The sequence below is a fragment of the Myxine glutinosa genome, chromosome 2 (assembly GCF_964187855.1).
Source record: "Myxine glutinosa chromosome 2, kmMyxGlut1.1, whole genome shotgun sequence".
In the NCBI taxonomy this organism is placed as follows: Eukaryota; Metazoa; Chordata; class Myxini; order Myxiniformes; family Myxinidae; genus Myxine; species Myxine glutinosa.
The window spans coordinates 173,646,939-173,673,710 of NC_136262.1; the positions used below are offsets into that span (position 1 = coordinate 173,646,939).

Genomic DNA, 26,772 nt, shown 5'->3' on the forward strand with positions numbered 1-26,772 from the left:
TTTCCTAAGTGTCCTCTTATTTTCCTGTTTGTTAATTTACGTGCTTACTGTCCAGTTGTTGCCCTACTGTCAGTTCACGCCTTGCTCCATGCATGCATGTTAGCTTGTTCCATGGGTCTAAATATTGTAAAGACAAAAAGCCAGTTTCGTACTGAAATGTTGTGCAACAGTAATTGCCTCTTTGTAACGTCCGGTACGGTACAATATGTGTTCAAAAGCTTTTCGGAACACGATAGTCACAATAGTCCAAAAAAACCGCAACGTTATAATATATTCGACGAGACAAGTTAATGCACTCTCCACCATAAAAAAAACAAATGTGTGATTTATTTACGTGATGTCATGGGACACCGGTGAGGTGCAAACCTCTGACAGAGATAAATGCTGAATAATTACATGTCTATTTCATTGTGACCTCATCACGCAATGCTGTGTTGTGGGTAGTTTTTACATAGGGATCCATTGTGGAATGAACGATCTCGATACCGTGGATGTCCACCGGTAGCGATCAATGCTTTGAGGTCCAGGGAGTGTGTTTGAAGTTATCTGGCAAGTTTTAAACCCATTGCATAGATGGATCATGTGAATGTATCCATCCTGAGCGGGAGTCAGTTATTTTCAGATGTCCACTTCTTGACATGTCTGTTGATTCATTGATTTGATAACATCTTCTGAAGTCATAAACAGTTCCTGTATTCATGTTATAAGCCTTGTAACATGGCTAATGGATGACCCCACTTGAAAGTGTCAAGTGATTTGATTTCTCTCATTTTTGGACGGACGGCATTGCAATAGGTTGTTAAAGAATGTAATTGTTATGGTTTTTTTGGATGATCCGCATGCTTGCATTTCTGAAATCCTGTTGAAATTGATCAAAATTCCTCATGTCATCTCTAAAAAACAAAACGAAAAAGAAAAAACCAAAGGGTGGACAGACATGCTGAACGATTACTGAACGAGGCAATTGCGTTACGTGGAAACTTGCAATCAAATGTTCTGCACATCCCTCGTGCCCAAAAAAGGGCACTTGGAATGAATGCTGGAACAGTTCTTCACCGATAGTTACATTATCAATTCTACATATTCGGTTTTTATTTTGTTAATGGCAGAGTGTGTATTATTAATAAGGAACATACATTTATAGATTGAAGAAAATGGGTTTTCTTGTATTATTGTGAGTTACTCATTTTGTTTGGTGACGCTTTTGAAAGGTGGGTGCTCTTACATTAGAAAGTAATGGTCAGCTTTTGGGCCACATTTTTGCTTTCTAAGAGTTGCTGGCCTGAAAACAAGTTATTGTAGGAATAAGTCCTTCATTTGATTTGCATTGTCCTCAACTAATATAAACTCCTGGTAAAGGGCTGTGTTTGGTGTGGGAATAATTTGTTTTGTTTGCTTTCTTCATTTAGTGGTGACCTCAAGCTCGTCAGGAGTCTTTGTCTATGTTGTCCCATGTAGGATAAGGATAGTGGTTTGTTAAAAATACATTTATCTAACCTTTATCAGCCACATGTTTCCAAATGATAGCATAAAAAGGAAGTAATTTAGCAAGACTGAGCATATTTAATAATGCAGAACTGTGCTGGAGTATACGGTATACATTACATTAGATCTGTGAATGAGCATCTTTATTGATTTGATCTGTGCGTGGGCTCGCATTCTCTCTGACACAGACCGGCTGCATTATCCTCTCGCTCTCTTCGGGAATGGGAGAGGCTAATTATCCAAGGCTGGGGATGCAAGAATGCTGATGAATTTGTTCCTCACTAAGTACTGCTCTGTCTGAAATGTGCAGCTTAAGTGCAGGTTTGGCCAGTCAGCCAAGATCCTTTAACAAGGATATGCCATATTTAATCTTGTGATGTTTAGCATAAGCTGATTGCACACTGACTGATATATATTATTGCTGCGGCTCTTTCCGATTTTATGAAAAGGAGAACATAGAGTTTGTCGATTTAATTTTGTTGTGGCATGAGCATGGTTCATGGAAGAGCAATTCGTTTAAATTTATAGTGGGGTTGTAGGACAACAATTGGCAAGGGAATGAATGGAGGAACATGGAAGTCAGGTGGGTGAGGTGAATATGGTGGTGTTTTCTGAGAAGGATATCAGAGGAGGTGTTGTAGGTGATGTTTTCTGAGGTATTGTAGGTGGTGCTTTCTAAGGAGGAGGAAGAGGCAATATTGAAGGTGGTGTGTTCTGAGGAAGTGGTGATAGTGGTGTTTTTTGTTTTTTTTGAGGTGGTGATGTTGAAGACCGTAGTGTTTTCAAAGAAGAAGAAGGAGGAGGAGGTGGCGATGGTGAAGGCAATGTTGGCTGAGGAGGAGGAGAAGGAGATGGAGTGGGGCAGGGAGGGAGGAGAAGGAGGATTCTTGTTTTCTGAGGGGGCGTTGTTGAAGGCGGTGTTTTCTGAGGAGGCGATGGTGAAGGCAGTGTTTTCGGAGGAGGGGGAGGTAGGGAAGGTGGAGGAGGAGGTTGTTGTTAAAAAAGGACCAGTGAGCCATACACATAGTTCATAATGCTGGGATTCCATATCCTATGTTGATTTACCCATTGTGTATTGGCCTTCTTGTAATTGATATACAGTTACATAACTAACTAGTCACATCCTTGTCCTATATCGGATATAAGCACGAGTTCCTCCATGAGTTTTACAACTGTAAAAGATGCAAAACCAAACAAGACAGCATCTGATGCAGAGCCTCATCGGGGTAATTGTCTCGAGGCTCGTTTACCCCACGTCTTGGACGCCACTCGGACCGGGCAGCACGCCATGAAGTTGTGTTCATAACCACTCTGATCGGTTTCGGACGCTTTATCAATGTGTTGTTTCTTGTCATTTGGGTGATGGAACTTTTGAGATGAACCATTTCCCGTTGATTGAACGTTCTTGAGCAATTTCACTGTGGTATCTCAACTTTTGTTTTGAATGAAATTGTGTATTAGCCTTCTTGTAGTCTCCATTTCATACTCAACCCGGGACTTGACTGAGAATAGATACACTTGTTGTGGGCTTTGTGGGTTTTGTGGTTTGTATGATCTGAGGTCGTCTTCATTTGGGTTTGCCGTTCCAGGAGAAGAATGCATGTTGTTAAAGCAACTGCCTCACTACAGGATTCAGAGTACCAAGAGTGGGAGGATGGGAAGATAACTGAAGACTATATGGGATGAATCTGTGCATACAAGAGAGAGAGCAGGTTTATGTTTATGTGGTTAAAAAAATAAAAAAATATATATATATGTATATATATAATTTTTTTGAAGAGCGAATTTAGATGCAGCAGGTCACATGTTGTGATGTGAACCGCAAATACACAGTGTCCGCGAATGTTGAGGTGTGTGTGCGTGCGTGCCAGTCATTAGTTTAGACATGGCACATGTCCCTAATATTTTGCACATGCAAAATCAGAGTTATGAAGCACTTGTTATCACATTATAACGATTTCTGGTTCAGAAAATAATTATGCCTAAGCAAAAAATATCTCAGAAACAGTTTGGCCGGTCATTTGTGGTGCCTCATCTCTCCTTGTTTTTCTTCTTTTTTTTTCTTTTCTGTTTTTTAACCCCGCGCACACAAAGCGAAAAACGGGGTAAAGCAATTAGTTCATGTCCGTCTGTTCATCCTGTCAGTTTATGATCGAGGAACAACTTATTTAAATCAAATGTTATATTTTGAACACGAATCAGAACATGGATCAGAAGACAAGTTTCTCGTTTTACCGTACTCGGCTCGCCTTGAATTCATCCCGATTGCATGTGCGCAGAGAGGAGTGAGATAATGTTTTTACTCTGCCTGCCTGGCAGTTAAGCAAAATTGAAAAATCACTCCAGACAGGAAGCTTACTGTTTTAGGGTGTTATAAAGGGCACAAATAACTAATATAATGTGTTAGATAGGGTGGTGTAATGGACACTGCGTAAGATGACGGTAAAACCCGGAATTCATTTACTTGAACGCCTTTTACAATCTGTTTCATTTAAATTTAATTATACACTGGAACACAAATCGTCTGTCATACTTCCAAGAACCTCCAGTTTTGCAGTACGGACTTCATTTTAAACATGAAGAAAAATACATAAAATGTCATAGACCCCATGATTTTTGTAATTTTGCTGTACAGAGTTAAAGGCCGTCAGTCGGTTATCTTTGGATGGATTACAAAATAAAATCTGCATATGTATACTTCCATATATTGTCTTTGTGTCAAGCTTGAAGAAAATCAGTCCATGCATGTCGAGAAATGGTTGGGGACGTGTTCGATACGGTTTTTTTTTTGGTTTTTTTTACAACTAAAATGGCTGCCAGTCAGCCATCTTTGATCATATCGCAAAATAAAGTGAGTTGCACATATAGGCCACTATGTACTGTACTGTGCTTGTGCCAATTTTGAACAAAGTTGGACGATGCATATTCAATAAATGGTTGGGGACACATTTAAGTAACAAAATGGCTGCCAGTCGATCATGTTTGATCGCAGCGCGAAACAAAATGATGTGCATATGTAAACCATCATGTATTATCTTTGTGCCAAGTATGGACAAAATCGGTCCATACATCTCCAAGATATGGTTATGGACACACAAACGGACAAAACCTAATCCATAAGCCCCTGTATTGGAATAAGTCCAACGGGGGCTAATAAAGATTCAATGGGGTGGTGTATAATTGTGGTATTTGGGACTGCTTCTGGACTATTTCAATAGCGCTCAACTTTTGAATTTTTTTTTTTTACCGATCATTGAAATCATTACTTTGTTAAAGTACTCTATATATTTTAACACTGCATGGGGTATCGTGTTCTATGAACAGCTTATGATTCTATCACGGTCTGAAGAGAGGGAAAAGGCCTATTTGAAAGCCTATTTGAAAGATGAGAGATGTCATGGCAGAGGGTGGAATCCTCAGCAAAGAGATGGAGGATTTTCTAGAGTCAGAGAAATATGTAATGAAGAATAGGAATAGGACTGGGCTCAGAGCACTGTCTTGGGGGGGCACTCCAGTCTTAATAAGTCGAGGAGATGAAATTAAGCCGTTGAGAGGCACATGGTTACGAGAGTTGAAGTCAGGAGCCATGTCTGGAGTTGGCCTTGGATGCCATAAGACAGAGTTCGGAAAGGAAGGCAGGATTCCAGACTATACCGAAAGCTCAACATATGTCTCGATAGATGGCCCTTATCTCATATCTGACATTGAGAGCCTTCATGCATTGCTGGGAGAGTAGAAGCAGTATGTCCACCATAAAGTGATCTGGTCTGAATCCGAAATGGTATCTGATATTAGCCGTTGGAGAAAAGGAAGGATTTTATGTCACCTGTGATGATGGATACCATGACCTTGCTGATTGTACATGTTTAATAGATATATTCCTTTTCACATGACCTATCACATGTTTATTTCATGATAAGGAAAAAAAACATGTGGGATGCATTGATAATTCGAGGCATGCATTCAGGCCTTGGCTACTCAAGCTACATCTAATTGGTGACGAACACTACACAATCCTGACCTTGGAAAGTCGATTGAATATTTATTGTAAACTCCCTCTTGTCACTGATACTACGTGTAAGCTTTACGTAGCTCAGGCTACCTAGGTTGGCATGGTGTTGAACTTAAAAATGAAGTACGCTATTGTATTGCACATCTCACTTTGAGGATCAGATTTCTTAGCATGATTTTGGCTTTTCTCCTCACTTTACTGACATTACAGAAGTGTTTTAACACTCATAATGGTATCCTGTCTTATCATTTGCTGGTTGAGCATTGATGGACGATTGTGTATCGTCAAAATGTAAACTGAGATTGGCTGCGTTGTCTGCAACCACTTTGCTTTCTTTACAGTTGTACTACTTCCAATCAGTTGCAAAAGCCAGGATTCTTTGGTAAATTGAATTAAATTACTATTTGTTGAAGAAACAACGTGCATAATGCAAAATTTTGACTAAAACTCGGCAGTCTTCTTATCAGAGTCAATCGACATGGCTGTAGCCATATTGCCTTCATATGTCGTCATGCCAGATAGAACCTACACTTAGGATTGGTCAATCGCACTAATTAGCTGCTGTTGTACCACAATGTTCTGTAATGCTTTTTCTGAGTCGCTAAATTTGTCACACGAGTTCACATATTGGATTCTTTTTGGCTGTGATTCTTTCCTGTTTTTTTTTCATACATGTAAAACTTAAAAAAAAAATCATTTTGAAAAAAATGAACTTATCCTCAGTTGTGTAGCATGGATGAAGAACCTCGGTCCACACATATTGTGGCCCAACAAGCAGATGACAGATGACCTTGGACAAATGATAGAATGAATAGAGCAGAATGTTTGGAAGTACAATATGCTGTCTTTTGATTAAATCCGTCAGCAAAGCAATGGGTAAAAAATTTTCGTCGTGCTGTAATCTGAGAAGTTTGTCTGTCTCTGTTGGTGTGTTTTTTTGACTTCTGTGCACTCATGAACCACTGGACGGATCGAGTTGAAAACTGCTGATTATACTGAGGGGAAGGTAGGATTAATAGGTTTCCATTTGAAGTAGTGAAATGGGCATTGAGGAAGTTAGGAGTGGAGGAATGGTTGATCAGAGTAGTGATAGCAATGTACAAAAGAGCGCGCACAGCTGTAAGGACGAAGGACGGGAACAGTGGTGAGTTTGAGGTGAAGGTCGGAGTGCATTAGGGGTCGGTACTAAGTCCACTACTATTTGTAGCTATGATGGAGGTGCTGGCTCAGAACGTAAAGGAAGGTTTACCGTGGGAGTTGTTGTATGCCGATGATCTGGTGTTGATTGCAGAAAGTATGGATGGACTGAAGGAGAAGATGAACAAGTGGAAGGAATGTATGGAGACAAAAGGTCTGAAGGTGAATATCGGAAAAACGAAGGTGATGGCAAGTGGTAAAGCATGTGGTGAGGTGGAAAGAACTGGGAAGTGGCCGTGTGCTGTGTGCAGGAAGGGTGCCGGAGTGAATTCCATTCAATGTACAATGTGCGCTGAGTGGGTTCATCAAAAATGTAGTGGTTTGAAAGGGTCATTAACCAGTGTGGCAGCTACATTCAAGTGTAAGGTGTGCACAGAGGGAGCTGCAGATGGAGGAAATGTTGAGTTGGATCTTGGAGACGGCGTGAAGTTGGAAGGTGTGAAAACATTTTGTTACCTAGGAGACATGCTGAATGGAGAAGGTGAATCAGACTCGGCAACGGTTGCTCGAGTGAGATGTGCAGGGAAGTAGTTTCGGGAACTGAGTGGCGTGCTGATGAGGGGAGTGTCATTGAAGCTGAAGGGAAAGGTGTATCCTGCATGTGTGAGAAGTGTTATGATTTATGGGAGCGAGACATGGGTAATGAACGTAGAGCAGCAACGAAGGCTGGAAAGGGTGGAAATGCGAATGGTTTGGTGGATGTGTGGAGTATCGTTGAGAGAGAGGAAGACAAATGATGAATTGCGAAAGATGATGGGAATAAAGCTTGTGATGGATGCTGTGAAGAGGAACAGGTTGAGATGATTTGGTCATGTGTTGAGGAAGAATGAAAGTGACTGGTTGAGAAGAGTGATGAAAATGAATGTCGAAGGAAGTAGAGGACGGGAAAGAGCGAGAAAGACTTGGCTAAAGATGTTCGAAGAAGAAATGCGGGCAAGGGGGTTAACAAGGGGAGATGCAGAAAATAGGGCAAAATGGAGAAGATTGTCATGGGGACTGCAAGGCGAACCCCCGCTCTTGCAGGGAAAATGGCCTTAAAAAGCCTGTTGTGTATACTGAGGGTGGGCTCGGGAACGTTTTTCGGTTAAAAAACAACAACAAATAGCCCAAGAGAACCCCAATCCTCTCTATGCAAATACGTATGGCATAGCACCACTACTGGTGGGAGTTGGTATTGCAAGTTGTACTAAAACGGGACAGATCTGGGGGAATTATACTGTATGTAATGCTGGGTTTTTCGCTAGTTAAGTATAAGACTTTGATTTCTTTCTTTTTTCATTCACATTGCAATCTATCTATAATTCCAGCAATCTCTGTATGTTTGTTTGTATGTCTGTGACCGCTGTTTCTCGACAACCACGGGTCCGATATACTTTAAACTTGCCAGGTATATTGCTGGGGACCCGAGGATGTGCCTTTTCAAGGTTTCATATTAATCGGACAAGTACTTACCGAGCTATGTCCAAAAAACGATTCAACCAATCAGAGAGCAGCGAGTTATCGCGTGTGCCGAACGTGGCGAACACACTCTGCCTCGGACGGCACATTTGAGAGCGTATTCATTTATTTCACGTTGGCAAACTATGTTGCCGCTATGTTGGCGTTAAACTATGTTTTAAAACTAATTAAAACCATTTCATGTAAATAGAGGGGGGGGATTGTCACTGTACTCGCAAGCCGTTCGCCGTTCGCTTTGGCGTTGCGAATGGACCAAAACATTTCATGGACCAAACCATTTCATGTAAAGCGTTCGCCGTTCGCTTTGGCGTTGCGAATGGACCAAAACATTTCATGGACCAAACCATTTCATGTAAATAGAGGGGGGGGGATTGTCACCGTACTCGCACCCACGTACCCATGTACCCACGTACGGGCATTGCACCCACGTACGGGCATGCCCTAGTTGATTCAAAAGGCAATATCCATGTAACAGATGTATTGAGTGTGATTATAGAGGGAATTGTCGTGTTTCACTTTCTTGGTGCTTGTGCCGTGGATTGAGTAAGTCGCCCGATTGTGAAACGGCTGCAAGTCTATAAACGGGTGACCATAAAAAAGGTACCCATACCATTTAGTAAACTTTTATTTTTATTTTAAATGACATGTTCTTTGGTACACTCTTGCTTCACGTGATGCATGATCACTATAGAAAGTTTCAGATGGGTATCTTTAATGTCATTGATTTGATTGAGGTTCGAGCACATGATGCAGTCCTTTATGCTGCACGTACACGTGGATTAGATGGAGAAAATTGTTTTACTCCGACACATTTGACTGCGGTGATTGAACGGATTTTGTCAGTTATCGCTGTTTTGAAATCTGTGGATATTCATATTTTGCTCTCGTCTTCGGAGTATTTCGTATCCACATTCCACTAAACTTTATTCGCAAAGAGTGTCTTTTGCATTGCTTTCAGAAAACATTTTCATCTGGCATTTTTTTCATTCATCTAACTTTATAAATTGCCTACTGTTCACGACAGTGCCTGTTACGTCACTATGAATGGGGCATCGGAGCCAGAGACTGCGGTTGATGGGCCTGGAGGGGAGAGGGCCACTGAGCGGCCTGGTCCACAATCTGAGAGATTAGAATCTGAATATTTGCGTGAAAGGAACATGGCTGCTGACTTGCGGCAAGACTTCAACATGATGGAGCAACGCAAGAGAGTTTCTGTGATCCTGCAGAGCCCAGTAAGGAGGCAGTTTGCACTGTCATAGTGTATCCTTTGCCTGTCAGCACAACATACTGTCCATTCTTTAATAATACATCCTGTTTAATCTCCAGCAGGTGGTACTTCCTGTTCTTGCCTTTACTGTTTTGCTAGCTATGCCCACCCAACCTTCAAATGTTTGACTCTATTTGTAATGATGTGATGTGATGTAGGACTCCATTTTTTGGGGGTGATTCGGACTTTAACTCGGAATGACAAAGACTGACGCAGCCCGATTCCAGCTCGAGTCTGGCAAAATTTAGTGTACAATAAAACTTATTTAATCGTATTTACGTTTTAATTAGGTATTTATTTACGTAGTAAATATCCAGTAAAATTTACGTAATTAGGAGGATCAAATATACGTATTTTACGATCGTATTTACGATACGTTTTAACATGATACAGTACATTATCATACTAAAATACGCAATTTGGTGTCTGTCTGACGATTTTTTGACCGCGATACATTCGATCGTTACTTGTCCAATCTCGACCAAACTTGATAGAAGAACTGAGGGTCACACGATGAAGGTTGTAGAGAATTAATTCACCCCCTCCCCAAGAGTTTTCTCTGCCAAGGTGGTTTTCCCCACCAATAGGTTTGCGTGTTGAGGTGTATATCTGTGTTAAGATCGCTTTGTCGTGGCGTTTTTCTTAGGCCGCTTCTAATAACAAAAGCATGATATTAATGTTATTTAAAAAAACAATTAACAGTAATAGCTACCTCTCCCTAAGAGGTGTTTCCTCCTTGAACAAAATGACGTGTTGATGTGTATACACAGCTTATCGTGCTGTTTCGTGGGAGCACCGGCCCCTACCAGAAGTAAAAATATAAACTACAAACACGTATGATTACCTTTTTAAACAGTCGCTAATGCTGTTTAACATAAACTGAAAGACATTTGGAGGAATCCTGACATCCACGAGGCAAATTTTACTTGCGAAACTGAGCGAAGATCTCCTGTGATCTATATACCCCACAAAGGTTAATAACATGACCCTTCCTGTCACTAATGTGGCGTTTTTTGTGGTAGCCTTTTTTAAACAGTCACTAATGCTGTTTAACACGAAACTGAAAGGGAGGAAACCCGACGTGTGTTCAGTTACCAAACAGCTAGCTAGCGCTTGCCAAGCCAGCCGTTCCTTAACGGTTTTGAATGGAGTGCTTGCTGGAATGCTGAAGAAACTTGGTTAATTAACATACATCCGATGTTATTGAGGCCCGGCCCTGGATCTACTGTAATCTATATATGATTTCAACATTCTCTAGATTCTAGAACCATAATTGGTGAAAACTAAGTCAATACCACTATGGGAGTTATCTGGAAAGCCGTTCATGTACCTTGTTAAACTACGAAAATGAGACTCATTAACAATGTTGCATATCAAAATAAAGTAGAATTATTTGTTTGTTACAGGATTTGTGGTGGTTATCAGATGCAATCAAATATTCACATCAGATAAATTATAACATTTTGATCCACAGATTAATTTATTGCTTATGAGTTTTGCCATTAAATTTATTTATTTATTGTCATGTAGTAGTGCATCAATGTCTACACCTCTTCAAAATTAACTTCAACATATTTAACGCATCAGTAATGGTTAGGCAATGTTTTTGTAACACCCTTATTCCCATCACCCCCTTAACCCCATCACCACCACTCCATGCCCCAAACCCTTTCAACATTCTCGAGCGTTGGTGTTTGGTTGTATTATTGATTGCTGTCGCAATGTGAAAGTCACTCTTGTGTGTTTTATCTGGTTGGAGTGTGGGAGGAAAAATCATATGCAATATTTCAATTTTCCAAAATAAGTGTTAAGAACTCGCTTCGAAGTATCATGTGGAGGATAGTGCTGGTGAAGAAGAAGCTTTTATTTGACAATGCACACGTTTCCTGCTCATCACCTGGTACAGTTTGATGCAAACAATTTATGCAGTATGTGTGTGAGGTCCTCAAAATCGTGTTTGTTGATCATTCAAACATTTTGGTTCATTCATTTCTTCGTCATAAGTTTTTTTTTTTTTTTTTTTTTTTTTTTTGTGTGTATAATTATCGTCATAAATGTATAATTATCAACCTACCCAGGCTAGTACCTCTGTTATTGCAAACAAATCATTTCACTAAGATTCGATGTCATACCGGCATTGTGATATTCAGTTGTAGAGACAAAGATCGTACGTATCGTTTGTACGAGAGGAAGGCCAGGGGAAGGGACGGGGTTTGTGTGGACCGCTACCTGTATGTCATGTAAGGAAAAGGGTAGAGGTGATGAAATTTACTTACATAAAACAGATTAACCGCACCCCATGACCTGCATTTGTTGTTCGAATAATTCGTCACAAGTGTAAAATCAAAAAGACTGGATAAAAAGATGTTTCTGTAGCTCTAGCACCAATACGGATATTGATGGGTCGGACTTGTTCTTGTAGTTTGGATTGCTTGTCACGGCCCCGACATTTCAAGGTTGCCTGTCGGGTTCCTCCAGCATACTCACCACAACCCAGACTGAACCCCTCCCTGTACCCACACCCTCCCACCAGTCCGCCTCTGAATAATTATTTTAAATAAACAGACAAAGGCGCTGTCACTGTTCGCTGCAGTACGACGAAGGTAGGTCCTTCAAAGAACAAAAATGCAAGTATTGTAAACAGGTGGGATGTAGATATGACGGTTGGCCTTGCGTGTATTCTGATCTCTCTGCGGTGTGGCTGGCAACGTGCCTGCCCCACTATGCATTGTACATCCGGCTGCAAGGGGTTGAGAGCATGCCTAGTTGGAAACTGTCTTGTGAACGCACAGGGTGAACATTATAGGGGTACGTTCGACCGCTGCTGGGACCGAGGTGGAGCCAGTTATGTAGATTTAAAATTTCCATAGGTATGCCCACAACAGGTGAATAATTAACAGTCGCACGATCATTAGCGGACTTTCATTTCCTGGTCCTCCTGCTCACCCTTCATCTCTGCTGTTTCAGGTGCGTGTTCTCTCTGTCCTCAGGCCTAGGTGGCTTGGCCTTCCCTTTGGCTCTTATTGTATCTGTATATATTCTTCTCTTTACTATTAGCAGTGAAACGTCTCTTTAGCAGTCAAACAAAATTCAAAAACATTCCAAACAGGAAAGTTGTAGGGCCTTGCTCGTGAAGTGGCAATCCTCCCTGCGTTGCTGGATTGCTTCGATGTGGCGTCCTTGCGATTGATGAAACGGGTTCAAAATTTATTTAAATATTGATTTTTTGGGGGGTGTGGGGGGGTTTATGTCATTAAAAACACAGTTTCTGCTGGTTGGAATTTCCAATTTTTTCCATCAATTAACAGACAGATGCTTGTTTATTTTGTCTGCCAATTGTTATTTAAACTGAACCCTTTTCTTTTATGCTGAGGATTTAGAGTCTAAAAGAAACAGAGGGGAGGGTGAAGGGGCGGGGTGTTTTTACCAAAAACAAATGCCGTAAATCCAGAATGCATAACTCAAGTCAAAGTGAAGGTGACCAAGCATGACGCGATGGATTATCTTCTCTGCACCTTATTCCCAACAGTTAGGAGTCAGCCACTCGGATCCACCTTTTCCGTTTCCTCTCTGTCCTCTACGTCTTCCTCTCTCAATCCCACGCTCTTCAAATCGATTTATTTATCTCTCTGCATACATAAATGTTTATACAGTGCTCGGTATCATACCTGTAGCATGTAAAAATATAAAAGTGCTGCATTGAAACTAACACTGCATAGATGTTTTGTTGTTTTGGTTTTGTGGTGCAGAACTGCACCAAATCAACACTTCATTCAATGTCTAGAATAGTTTTGTTTGATTAAAACCAATTAAAAACATATAGAGATATATAAATTAATAATAATATGTACAGTACATGAAATTTGAGCTACTCTATAGTGATTCCGTTCACTTTTTATCAATCCTGCAGGGGCACAATGTATGTTTTGATGCACCTGAGAATATTGAATGAAATATATTAAACAAAATGAGCACACTGACGTCATGCACATAAATGGTGCTTGATCTGTACCCTTCTGTGATTGGACTCAGAACTGTGCCCTGCTGCCTCGTTAAGTTAGGTGTGTGTGTGTGTGTGTGTGTGTGTGTGTGTGTGTGTGTGTGTGTGTGTGTGTGTGTGTGTGTGTGTGTGTGTTTTGTATACCAAGTCGAGGCTCGTGTAAGAGCTAACACATTGAACATGTAATAGAGAGAGGGAAGCACAACAACCTTAGAGAACAGGGACATCAGGAGATCTGTGGAAGGGAGAGGGCTGGGGCAGAGTACACAGGATAAACAATATGGACACTACAAGGACTTTCAAGAAAGAAAATGGTTGTTCCTCAGTGTGTGTATGTTGGTTATCTCCATAATTTGGGTTTTAGAAGGTGGAACTGAGTGCCCCCAGACCTCGAATTATCCACCCACGCTTTGGTGAAGGATTGCGATTCATGGGCTAAGTTGGGAAGTTGTGTTGGAGGTTGACCCCAATTCTCTCTACGTAATTGTGTATTGTATAGCACCACCTGGTGGTATCCAGTATTACAAATAATCTTGTATAAAGGGCAAACTACATTTCGAAGTCGACCTCCAAAGCCAGCCGCCACCAGGGCATCCTACATCATACAAAGTCCTTACTTGGCACACCTGAACTCCTATCCACCTACAAGGGTGTCATCTGTAGATTGAGTACTGCTCTCCACTCTGGGCTGGCTCCCCTGCCCCAAATCTTGCTCAACTTGACGACGTAAAAACCAAGGCCTTCAAGATTATTGAAAAATCTCGCGATAAAGCTGAGTTTATGGGCCTATCGCTTAGCCATCACAGACAGGTCGGTGGTCTCTGTCTTCTTCCGCCTCATTTCTGGTCTTGCATCCTCTGGCCTCTCCGTACTTCATCCCCCCAGGTATGCTTGTTTTCCCACATATGGGTCCACCAACAACCCCCTCCTCGTGATACTGCCTAAATCCAGAACCACTGCTCACCTCCACTCATTTATTCCTCTTTTTCCTGCCTATGGAACCAACTTCCACACTCTTCGATCTCGTTCTTCACTCCCAGCCTTCAAGACAGCTGTTCACCACCATCTCAAGTCATCCCCCATCGAAAACAATGATCTTTTCTGCACCCATTAAACCATGCCCACCCCTCTCAAAAATTTGCTTATGTATCCATTTTGTCCACCCCTTGTGTTTTCCCCTATCGTCGTTACCTGCATCCCTTCTTTGTCTGTCTCTGTCGACTTTCTCCCTTCGCCCTGCTGTTGGTATTTCCCCTTTCTCCTGCTGTTCCCTTTGCTACATTGTGTCTTGATCTGTTCTGTGTCCTCGCTCTTCCACAATCTGTGTATAAAAAAGAAAGAATGCAGGTTGAACAAGGCCAAAATATTTGCAGTGTGTGGTGCGTTCAACATACCATTGATATTTATGTTTCACCCACAGGCTTTCCGAGAGGAGCTCGAGTCATTGATTGATGAGCAGATGCAGAAGGGACGCGATGCTTCTGGGTTATTGGCCCTGCAACAGATCGCTGATTACATGCTCATGTCACCTGCACAGCATCTGGTTTCTCCTGGTGGCATCACTGGCCTCAATATGGGTATGACAATTTTAAGGTCTACATCATCTGGCACTTCCATAATTGTATGAAAGTACATGTGCTTTGTTGTTTCTTGTATGCAGCTATCATTCTCCACCTTATTACTACTCGTATTATTAGCTCACCTGGACTTTAGTCCGGTGAGCTTATGCGATTGAGCGGTGTCTGTAGGTCAGTGAGTGAGTGAGTCGAAAACACTTTAGTCATTATCGCTTGAACCAAACACACCATTTTGATGAAACTTGGCCACAACCTTCATTGCTCGTGATGTGCCAAAGTTTGTTCACAGCATAAAAATATCAGGGTCTAAGGGTGTCTGCAGGAGGTTTGATGTTTGAGTGACTTTTGCTCCTAATCCAGGTGAGCTTCAGGACCAGTGGTCCTATTTTTATATTCTATGTGAGTCTGGTTTGTATATGTATATGTAATATATCTATATTGTCGAGTTAACTCTCTGCTAAAGCTGTCCAGTCACGCCAAAGCGATGTGCTTGTCGAATGGCCAAAATCAAAGGGGATCATGCCGGACAGCTAGTATGGTTTCTGCTTGTCCTCTGGTCAGAATACAATTCCTGCCGGTCTCGAAAAACAAATTTGCTTAACCACTTTATATCTCCCCCAGTGATTTTCACAAAGCCGGGTCAAAATAGTTTGTGCACACGAGGATGGCAATAGCGGGTATCCACCTGACACCCGTGCTTATGGAATAACATTTTATTGAAAAGGCACACAGTGGCTACCATAAAGGGAAAGAAATACGCTTTGCGATACGGTGAAAGGGAAAGCACTTGATACAAAATGATGGACACCAACAGTCAGAGTGAAATTGATGCCTTGCGGTACACCAATGTCAGCACACCCCGGGGGATCATGCCGGACGCCTTGTACCCAGTTTTCGGGCCTCGAGAGGGGTTTATCGGCTCAAACACGAACTGCCGACACATCCAAAATCACTCCTTACCTTACCTGGTGGCCTCGCCTTGTTCACAGAGAGTACACGTACGGATGCGCTTTCTGACCTGATGTCTGTCAACTCTACCCCCCTCCTAGCATACGTAATAACAGAACTTCATTCTAACGGGTTCCTGCTTATAAAAACTATGTTCTAACCTATGTGAACACACTGACCACACTAACGTAATATGCTACTGAATATGTTCCCCTTCTGGCCAGTACTCACCCAAATCCAAAGAGGTAAAAGGAGACGTTTCGGGCATTGACTCGCTTCATCTGAGCAAAATGACAAGGGTTATGGTCAAAGTTTGATTTAGCATGGTCGTGAGTCTGAGGTGCATATGTCAGAGCTACCTCGGGTATCAGGGTACACATGGGGGTGGTAATGACTCATTTTGACACCTCATGAAAGTGAGGGTCAGGGTTTATAGGAGCTAAGAGTTGAGGGGACTGGGAGGAAAGGGCAAGCAATTGGGGAGTAAACGATAACTTTAAAAAGGGGAGGAGGAGGGTTGAAAGAAAATGGACTTTGCAATAACTAGACTAAAACCACTTTAAAAAGAAGCGAGGACATGGGGGAGAAAAAGGGAAGAGAAGAGAGAATTGGAAACTGGGGACGAGATGTGCCATTTAAAACGAAATGGGGGAAAAAAATCGTTGTAAAGTTGTCAGTGATGGATGTCTAGGTGAATGAAGAACACTCTTTAAACTCTCGTGTGGGACCAACGTGCCAGTCGTGAAGATTGGGATTGTTCTTTACGTTTTCCACTATCCATAGTGCTGGAATAAAAAAAAAGTACCGAAGATTGCTATGTGACAACAAATATCTGGGAAGATTGAAATGTCAAGCAACAGGCTTAGACATTTGTGCTCTTTGTGCATCGAGCAAGTGTTCACGGAAGAGATCAAACAGTCTCACAAATATAAACCTTTCAGAGATTGCATGTGATTCATTGGATGACATTCACAGAGATGCAGTCAACTTTAACAATTATTTTGGTTCCTGAGATCGAAGTGCTTGTGTTGATGAAAGGAAAGGCGTTTCCAGCAACTCAATGATCTCCAACTTGTATGGTGGTCCCAAGACCCTAATGTAGCTCCGACGCATGCACCTGTGACCACTCACACCCTCTATCAACTTTCACCCCTGTCATGTCTTCTTTTATGCTCTTACTAAGGCTGGTTAAAAAAAAATTCCTGTTTATCATCGCCGCCCGCCCCATAAAAGTCGTCCGCCCCTAAAAAATCTTTTTCTTTTTTTTTTTGCTCGCGAAGTCAGTAAAATCCGTTCCCTGTGTTGAGGAGCTGAGGTACCACAGATGAGTCATATCCTATATGCAGTACCTGCAGTAAGAGTCGTACTGTCGAGAAGAGGCCCACTCGGAAGTTCAAGAAGTAGTTGGTATTCTGAAGGAGAAGCCAAATATCATCGGCAAACGGGAGAGCCTTACGTGATCATTATTGCTGTGGATTTCTAGTCAAAAATTAAACGAGCGCTACACTACATGTAGTAGTAGGTGATGATAGATACATGAATAAACGGCAACCAACATTCTCGGTGTTGAACTCTACTCAACATGTATGAGTGCTATAATAGCAGTAGCTGCTGATAGATAGGTGGATAAATGCGAATGTGGAACTCTAGTCACTAGCTGCTGATAGATAGATACATCTATGAGTGCTATAATAGCAGTAGCTGCTGATGTCCTCTTCCATGTCTGCCAAACTGCTCAATATGCATGTATCGGTACCGTGAAGTGACATTTCGTGGCGAGGAATTGTAGTCAAATATGTATGAATGCTATGGCAATAGCTGCTGATAGATACATGTATGGCAACCGTACATTATTCTTAAAAGCCGAAGTTTTGGTCGACCATTGTTATATGTATCGGCAAATATTAAAAGTAAACATAACTCAATGTGACATAGGTTTCTTAATTTTTTTATTTGAATCGTATCGATGCATACATAGGAAGGTTTACTAGTTTAGAAATCATAACATGATTCATCATATATGTCCGATCAAGTATATTTAAGAAAAAAACATATTGTGCGTTGAATAATCCATTAAAATTTCACTCTGAAAAAAAAAACCAAAAAAAAAACCCTCCCTCCCTACCCACTTTTTTGAAAAAAAGTGATGATAAACAGGAAAAAAATTTTAACCAGTGTTACGTGGTCCCCTCGGTGACTACCTGGTCTCGGTGACCCCCGGACCGTGAGAGGACCTTCGCCAGAAAGTAGTATTATATATATGCGCTTTCGCAACGCAATCCCTATGAATTCCACCCAAGAGAACTGATGTTCAAGAATATATTTCAATGACCATACAATTTCAATGATACCACCACGGAGATTTTCCCCGAGCAATCGACAACAAACAACCATCAACACTTCACAATCCACAATCAATTCCCTATATGATTAAGATGGCCATCTTATGTATGGGGGTCCACTTCGGTACTCACGCCCCCCTTTTGGTCTCTGCCCCTCACAATGTCTCTGGGTCCCTCCTGACCGAGATGCTGGTCGGCGTCGCCGCACTCGGGCGGTTGAACGAACCCCGGGTGGACGTCTCCACCGGGCCGGTATCGTACCAGGCCCCGCGGCTGCAGCCTCTCATGGCTATGCGAAGCGGGTGCGGTAAAGCAAGCCAAAAGCCCCACGCCGCTTGCCAGGCGTGGTAGGCCCCAACGTGCGACTCGTACGCGTCTTTTTAGACGGTGCCGCGAACGGTGCCAGACGCGGGGTCGATGCACGGGCCCCCCGTCAACTCGACGTCTCCACCGGGTCGGTACACGTCCCGGTAACTCCTCTAGCCAGACGGGCTTCGGAACGCCGCTTTTTCACGCAGCGCAAGGTCGATCCCACCTTTCGTCCGACCGGGGCGAGGAAGAAGAATCATCGCTTTTTCTTCCTCGTCTTTTCTCTTCCGTTTCCGGTCACTTCCGTTTCCGGATATTTTTCAGAAGGGCTCCTGACCCTCCAACCACAACAACTCTTAATCTATTACACATGGATAAGCAAAGACCTGAATGGTAATTCACATACATTCACATAAATATGTAACACTCCCCCCCTTCAAGAAAGAAAGTTTGAACCCAGCGAAAACTTTCTTTGCCGGCCAATTTGGAGAAACAAACCAGATAACTCAACCCCCCCACATTATCAGTTCCCCCCGGGCACAGTTATCACTTAAATATAAAGCAACCAAAATTTCCCCACAACCCCTCCAGATTACTCCCTCTGGACTAAACACCAGCAACGACATTGTCCCTGCCAAGTCAAACTCCATCTCATGACCCTCTGACTTTGACCGTCAGTTTCTTGTGAATGAAGGTTAAGGGGTTGATCAAAGATCCAAAGTTAAGCAACTCGATAGCACTTTTTCCGGGAGGCCAAGCCGAGTATTCACTACATGGATGCCTTTAGGAACGTGGAGTTCACGGTTAGTCCGTGCAGGAAAGTTCTCTACATGGGCGCCTTGAGGAACGTGGAGTTCACGGTTAGTCCGTGCATGAAAGTTCCCTACATGGACGCCTTTAGGAACGGCGTTCACGGTTAATCCGTGTAGGAATCTTGGCTCGGCGGCTCCGCCGCATTCAGTGCTTCAACTTCTCAGGACTTCCCTAATAATTATGGTGGGACCCCTTGTCCCTGTAGTCCCATGAATAGCGGTCTCCTTCTCGGCCACTACTTTGCCAATCCTTCCTTCGGGAGCTGCCGTAACTCAGGGAGCCTCCATAATAATATTGATTGCGGCCACCACCAAAACTACCGCCCAGTTGTCCTCTCCTGTAGACCTCTCGACGCCTACGAAATGCCTTCCCTACTGTTATGGTCCGACCCTCCAAATCCTTGCCATTCCAATTCTTCTCTGCCTCTCTGGCGTCTTTTGTGCTGGCAAACGTGACAAAGCCGAACCCTCTGGACTGTTGCGTTTCCCAGTCTCTTACCAACCGCACGTCCACCAGCGGCCCATATCTGTTGAAGACAGAGGTCAGAACTTCTTCCTCTGTTTTGAAGTTCAGTCCCCCTACAAATAACTTGGCACTTTTGTCGCCATCCCGAGCTGGTGTGGTGTTATTTTCCCTGCTGGGCTCTTGACCAACCCTCAGGTTACCATAAACTTGACCCCCGGCCAAATCATTCCCGATAACCACAGATACACCCTCTACAGGAAGCGTGGCTTGTAAACCGACGGTGACCGGTCCTGACACCAAATCGGACTCCAAATGGATGACATGAAGGGGAGCACTAACACCGCCCCCGATCCCCTGTAAACGAACACTATCCCCCGTTGCCGTCTCCTCGGACCATGGCAAAATGCCTTCAAGCATTAAAGATTGATGTGCCCCTGTGTCCCTCAATATCCTAACCGGTTTCCGGTTAGTCGAGGCTCCATCCCGTGACACAAACCCCTCTGAAATAAATGGTTGGTAACCCTTTTGATGGCGATTTCTTACGCTAGCCATCGCATTCGGAGTGGTAATAGTCGGACTCCGCTCTGGGTTGTCCCTTTTCATGAGGTAACAACTGGACATCAAGTGTCCAGGTTTCTTGCAAAACGCGCAAGTAGGCCCGGAGGAAAAACTCGTGGTCTGCCTCGGGCCCCCTGAAAAATAAGTTGGTCTTGGGCCCGCAGCCCTCTGACTTCGAACAGGTGGGGTATCCGCGTTGTCCCCCTCATCCTCTCGAGGCCGCCGCCATGTATTGTCGTTCTCCGCACCTGCTGTTCCCCACCTCCCCTGCTTTTCTCCCTTCTAACCTTTCCTGGAGTTCTCGTTCCACTCTCCTTTCCTCTGCTTGTTTCTCTTCTCTCCTCTCTTCTGCTTTCCTTTCTTCTTCTGCTCTTTCCTTTTCTGCTTTCCTTTCTTCTTCTGCTCTTTCCTTTTCTGCTTTCCTTTCTTCTTCTGCTCTTTCCTTTTCTGCTTTCCTTTCTTCTTCTGCTCTTTCCTTTTCTGCTTTCCTTTCTTCTTCTTTTAACCTTTCCTGGAGTTCTCGTTCCACTCTCCTTTCCTCTGCTTGTTTCTCTTCCCTCCTCTCTTCTGCTTTCCTTTCTTCTTCTGCTCTTTCCTTTTCTGCTTTCCTTTCTTCTTCTGCTCTTTCCTTTTCTGCTTTCCTTTCTTCTTCTGCTCTTTCCTTTTCTGCTTTCCTTTCTTCTTCTTTGATCCGTTCCTGGCTCCGTAATTGCAACTCCAGTTTCCGGAGCTCCACGTCTTCTGGTTCCTCGGGTAGCCACTCCCAGGCTAACTCGTCCCATGTTCCTAATCCCACCATAGATTGTATCACCGTGGCCTGCAACTCTGCCTTCCTCAAATTAGTTCGGACCTCCAAGTTAAAATGTTTGGCCAATTTCAAGAGGTCCGACTTTAGTAACGCTCGGAACTGTGCCTCACTCGGTGTTACCGCAAAGTTCTGTGCCACAAACGCCATGGTGACTATCGTTAACACCTGTTAACCTTCACCCAAGACTTTACCCCAATTTCCCCCAAAATTTACCAATTAATACTTAATTAATAAATTTTAATTAATAAAAATATTATTTTATTATTTTATACAACTACACTTTTAGATCCCGGACGAGCCCCCAATTCTGTTACGTGGTCCCCTCGGTGACTACCTGGTCTCGGTGACCCCCGGACCGTGAGAGGACCTTCGCCAGAAAGTAGTATTATATATATGCGCTTTCGCAACGCAATCCCTATGAATTCCACCCAAGAGAACTGATGTTCAAGAATATATTTCAATGACCATACAATTTCAATGATACCACCACGGAGATTTTCCCCGAGCAATCGACAACAAACAACCATCAACACTTCACAATCCACAATCAATTCCCTATATGATTAAGATGGCCATCTTATATATGGGGGTCCACTTCGGTACTCACGCCCCCCTTTTGGTCTCTGCCCCTCACAATGTCTCTGGGTCCCTCCTGACCGAGATGCTGGTCGGCGTCGCCGCACTCGGGCGGTTGAACGAACCCCGGGTGGACGTCTCCACCGGGCCGGTATCGTACCAGGCCCCGCGGCTGCAGCCTCTCGTGGCTACGCGAAGCGGGTGCGGTAAAGCAAGCCAAAAGTCCCACGCCGCTTGCCAGGCGTGGTAGGCCCCAACGTGCGACTCGTACGCGTCTTTTTAGACGGTGCCGCGAACGGTGCCAGACGCGGGGTCGATGCACGGCCCCCCCGTCAACTCGACGTCTCCACCGGGTCGGTACACGTCCCGGTAACTCCTCTAGCCAGACGGGCTTCGGAACGCCGCTTTTTCACGCAGCGCAAGGTCGATCCCACCTTTCGTCCGACCGGGGCGAGGAAGAAGAATCGTCGCTTTTTCTTCCTCGTCTTTTCTCTTCCGTTTCCGGTCACTTCCGTTTCCGGATATTTTTCAGAAGGGCTCCTGACCCTCCAACCACAACAACCCTTAATCTATTACACATGGATAAGCAAAGACCTGAATGGTAATTCACATACATTCACATAAATATGTAACACCAGCCTAAGGTGTGATGCCTGAAACGTTGGATTCTGGCTTTCCATGACGGTTAGAATATCTATATCAGGATCGTATTGATTCCCTCTAGTTGTTCTTGTCGGCCACAAGTAGAACAATGCTTGTCTTCATGAATAAACTGCTTTTCCATAATTAATCTGGAAGCAGCTCCCAAGTATTTTGTTTCATTCTAGGAAATGTTTTAATGAAGAAACACATTCATAAAGTAGGTTCCTCATTCAGACCTGCAATAAATCAAACTGTCAGTGAAAGCCTTGATGGTGTAATTGCACAACAGAAGCAGTCACCTTCGATTTTCACAATGGGTGAATTTGAAAGGCAAATGATAGAGGTCAAAGTTAAGGTCATGTATGATCGAGTTGGCGCAGTACCATGGAGAAACGAGGCGAACTAAAGACTCATTTGACAATAACCGACAATGTATCGGGTCATAAGTGGCAATAGCCTCTGTTGTTTGGAAGCAATTAGACATCGGGATTTTCCCAAACAAGAGATCTGTGGTATTCCAGAGGCCATGAATAGCATTGAGTGTGACCATCAGGATTGCGAATTTTTTTGTGGATGCAGCACGCTTCAAATGAAGGACCTTTGCTGTGTTTGCTTGTTGCTCACTGAGTTTGAAAGGCCTGTCTACAAGATCGGAAAGGCCCATCGACAATAACAAAATGATGAACTCGTGTGAAATATCTGCTGAATGTGCTCGCTCCTCGAGACAAGACAACGGGAGCAAGTGTGAGTGAAGATGGGCTGGTATGGTATCCCAGCGAGAGTGATCCCCAAGGATGACTGCTTGAGCTCTCTGTTTTTGCACTTTAAAATTTTAACGAAGCACATCCCTTTGCCTCCAAATGACCAATCATGCAGCCACACTTTGTCTTTGGTCATTGTGACCAATCAGTTGATACCGCACCCTGAACATAGGTCCAACTACATTGCCCTACTTCCTCTGGGCATGCCTAGACATGCCCCTTGTCCTTTTGGCAAGTCCTTGGCGACTTTGGACTGGGTCACCCATGTCCAAGCACTGTTAAATCAGGATGATCTCACTGGTTTGGATTGGTTGCCAATTTCATGCTCGCTGTATCTCTTATTCATTTCACTCTGACTGTGAACGTAATTTACATTCTTACAACTAAATATGCAAAACGATTTCATAATAATAACTAGAGTTTATGAACCTTTCATGGGGGAAGGTGCTCAAAGTATGAAATTCAATTGTAACGGTCATATAAAAAAAATTAATTCCCGAAGTTTACCACCATTTACCCACTGGCTATTGCACCACCTTAATTAACACATTTTACTATAATTCACCAAATGTCAGCTTGTCTGTTTGAAGGTACCGTAAAAACTGCTGAACCGATCGCAAAGATATTTTGGGTGGGTAAACCTGGGACCCCTGGGAGTAAAATAGGCTATTTAGTTTTCCCAATTTCAGCTTTGGTCTCCAGCATTCTCAGGTTTGGACTCCCGCATAACATTCGCGTTCGCATAATGTTCATTGTGATGATGTTCTCATTGTGACGATGTATGTGTTCACGGTAGTGTTTGACGTGACGGTGTGAACGAAATTTCGTAATGTTTTTCGTTTCGTAATCCTTTAATGAACGTTTAATGTTTAATGCCCTTCGATGCCTTTCGATGTCCGGGGCCGCATGCGCGCTACACTGGACGGGCCAGCGTGTACCTTGCCCTTCGCTGTCAGGCTCGGGTAAACCGTTGAGCCCCATCCGTGATGGGGACTGGGGCTTGAGACAGTGTCCCACGAATGTGGAATTCCCAGTAAGCGCAAGTCATCAGCTCGCGTTGATTAAGTCCTTACCCTTTGTACACACTGCCCGTCGCTGCACAAACATCACAATGAAATACATCTGGCTTTGACAGCTTGACAGGAACTGGCTTTGCAGCCGAACCATCCTCTGTCCTACGAATGAGGCGGTTGATAAAGTGAATGCGATCGTACTGCGGCAATACCCTGGGAAGGAATCTGTCTACTTGAGCAGCGACAAGATTATGGAAGTAGAGAACAGACACCAATATCCAGTAGAATTCCTTAACTCGATATGTGCATCAGCAATGCCTCCTCACAAACTCTGCCTCAAGAAGGGAGCTCCGATCATGCTGCTGCGAAACTTTGACGCTAAAAATGGCCACTGCAATGGGAGTCGTTACATCGTGGACAACCTGATGCCGAATCTCATCGATGCGACACTAGCTACTGGGCCTCATGCTGGAAACAAGATCTTCATACCGAGGATTCCAATCATTCCATCCGAAAACCTGTTCCCCTTCCAGATGCAGCGAAAACAATTCTCTGTCTGACTCTGCTTTGCAATGACCAGTAACAAGGCTCAAGGTCAGACATTAGAAAAGGTAGGCATCTACCTAAAGACAGATTTCTTCAGCCATGGACAGCTTTATGTCGCCATGAGTCGCGTTGGCAGCAACGACAATATAATAATAATAATTCATTTATTTTGTATAGCGCTTTTCCAGAAGCCCAAAGGCGCTTTGACAGAGTGGAAAACATAATGCATAACAATACATGAAAACAACAATTGCAAAAAGACAAGAATCAATAGGGAAATATTTAAAGCAAAAGGAGGGAGAAGGAGAAGAGATAGTCAGGGGTTAAATGCTGTGGGTTGAATGTTGAATGCAGTGTTGAACAGGTGGGTCTTTAGTGATGTTTTGAATGTGGTGAGTGAGGAGGAGTCTCTGATAGTGTGAGGTAGTGAGTTCCAGAGGGTGGGAGCAGCGATGGAGAAGGCCCTGTCCCCCCAGGATCTGAATTTGGTCCGGATGGAGGGGGGTCAGGAGGTTGGTACCAGCAGAGCGGAGGTTGCGGGTGGGAGTGTGTCTGGAGAGGAGGTCAGCCAGGTAGGATGGGGCCACGTTATGGAGGGCTTTGTATGTCAAGAGGAGGATTTTGTACTGGATTCTCTGGGGGATGGGGAGCCAGTGAAGCTTGTAAAGGACGGGGGTGATGTGGTCACGGGTCCGGGAATGGGTGAGTAGACGGGCAGCGGAGTTCTGAATGTATTGGAGTTTATTGGTGATTTTTGAGGGTGAACCATAGAGGAGGCTATTGCAGTAGTCCAGACGGGAGGTGATGAAGGCGTTGATGAGGGTTTCTGCAGCCATGGAGGAGAGGGATGAGCGGAGACGGGCAATGTTTTTCAGGTGAAAGAAGGCTGTCTTTGTGATCTGTTTAGTGTATTTGTCGAGGGAAAGGGTTTGGTCAAAGATGACGCCAAGATTCCGGATGTGAGGGGAGGTGGATACTGGGATACCGTCGATGTTGAGGGCAAAGGTATGGGTGGATTTGGTGAGCGTTTTTGGGCCAATGATGATTATTTCAGATTTATCACAGTTAAGCTTGAGGAAGTTGATTTGAAGCCAGGATTTTATTTCAGTGATGCAGTTTGTCAGGATAGAGTGGGTGTCGTTGGAGACGGACTTGGTGGAGATGAAAAGCTGGATGTCATCGGCGAAGCAGTGGAATTGGAGACCATGACGGCGGATTAAGTGACCGAGGGGGGACAGGTAAAGGATGAAGAGGAGGGGGCCAAGAACTGAACCTTGGGGGACACCTTGGGGGAGGGGAGCAGTGGGGGATTTGCAGTTATTTATGGAGATGAACTGGCGTCTGTCAGAGAGGTATGATTTAATCCAAGAGAGGGCAGTGCCGGTAACGTTAAAGGTGGATTCAAGTCGGGTGAGGAGGATGGTGTGATCGATGGTGTCAAAGGCGGCGCTGAGGTCGAGGAGGACGAGAATGTTGAGGTTGCCAGCGTCAGAGGAGAGGAGAAGGTCGTTGGTGATTTTGAGGAGAGCAGTTTCAGTACTGTGGTTGGAACGGAATCCAGATTGGAATGTTTCATACAGGTTATTGGCAGAGAGATGATGTTTGAGTTGAGTGGCTGCAGCGCGTTCCAAAACTTTTGACAGAAAGGGTAGGTTGGAGATGGGTCTGAAGTTGTTTAGGGTGTCAGGGTTTAGACCAGGTTTTTTTAGAATGGGGGTAACAGCAGCAATTTTGAGGGAAGGTGGGACGATGCCTGTAGACAGGGACGAGTTTATTGTTGTTGTTTTTTTTTTTTTTTTTTTTTTTTTTTTTTGTACTGAATCGAGGCTCGTGAAAGAGCTAACATTTATTTCACAAACAAATCAACCAGACAAACAAAATATACAAAATATACAAAATATACAAAATATACAAAAAACAAACAAAAAAAAATATACAAAAATATACAAAATATACAAAAATATACAAAATATATACAAAAATATACAAATATAC

General features: G+C 43.6%; 1 protein-coding gene across 12 annotated transcripts in view; it reads left to right on the forward strand.

Moving 5' to 3' along the window:
• ADD1 (adducin 1) overlaps positions 1–26,772 on the forward strand; it is a 195,658-nt gene that overhangs the window by 47,874 nt on the left and 121,012 nt on the right. For 8 of the 12 annotated variants that reach the window (XM_068106758.2, XM_068106756.2, XM_078771945.1 and 5 more), the window contains 2 exons: positions 9,177–9,384; positions 14,840–14,996. In XM_068106758.2, the coding sequence (XP_067962859.2) occupies positions 9,193–9,384; positions 14,840–14,996 (349 nt within the window). In that variant the 5' untranslated portion in view covers positions 9,177–9,192. Of the gene's footprint in view, positions 1–9,176; positions 9,385–11,868; positions 12,023–12,146; positions 12,387–14,839; positions 14,997–26,772 lie in introns of those variants that run through there. The other 4 variants (XM_078771944.1, XM_068106760.2, XM_078771943.1 and 1 more) reach the window with 4 other exon arrangements.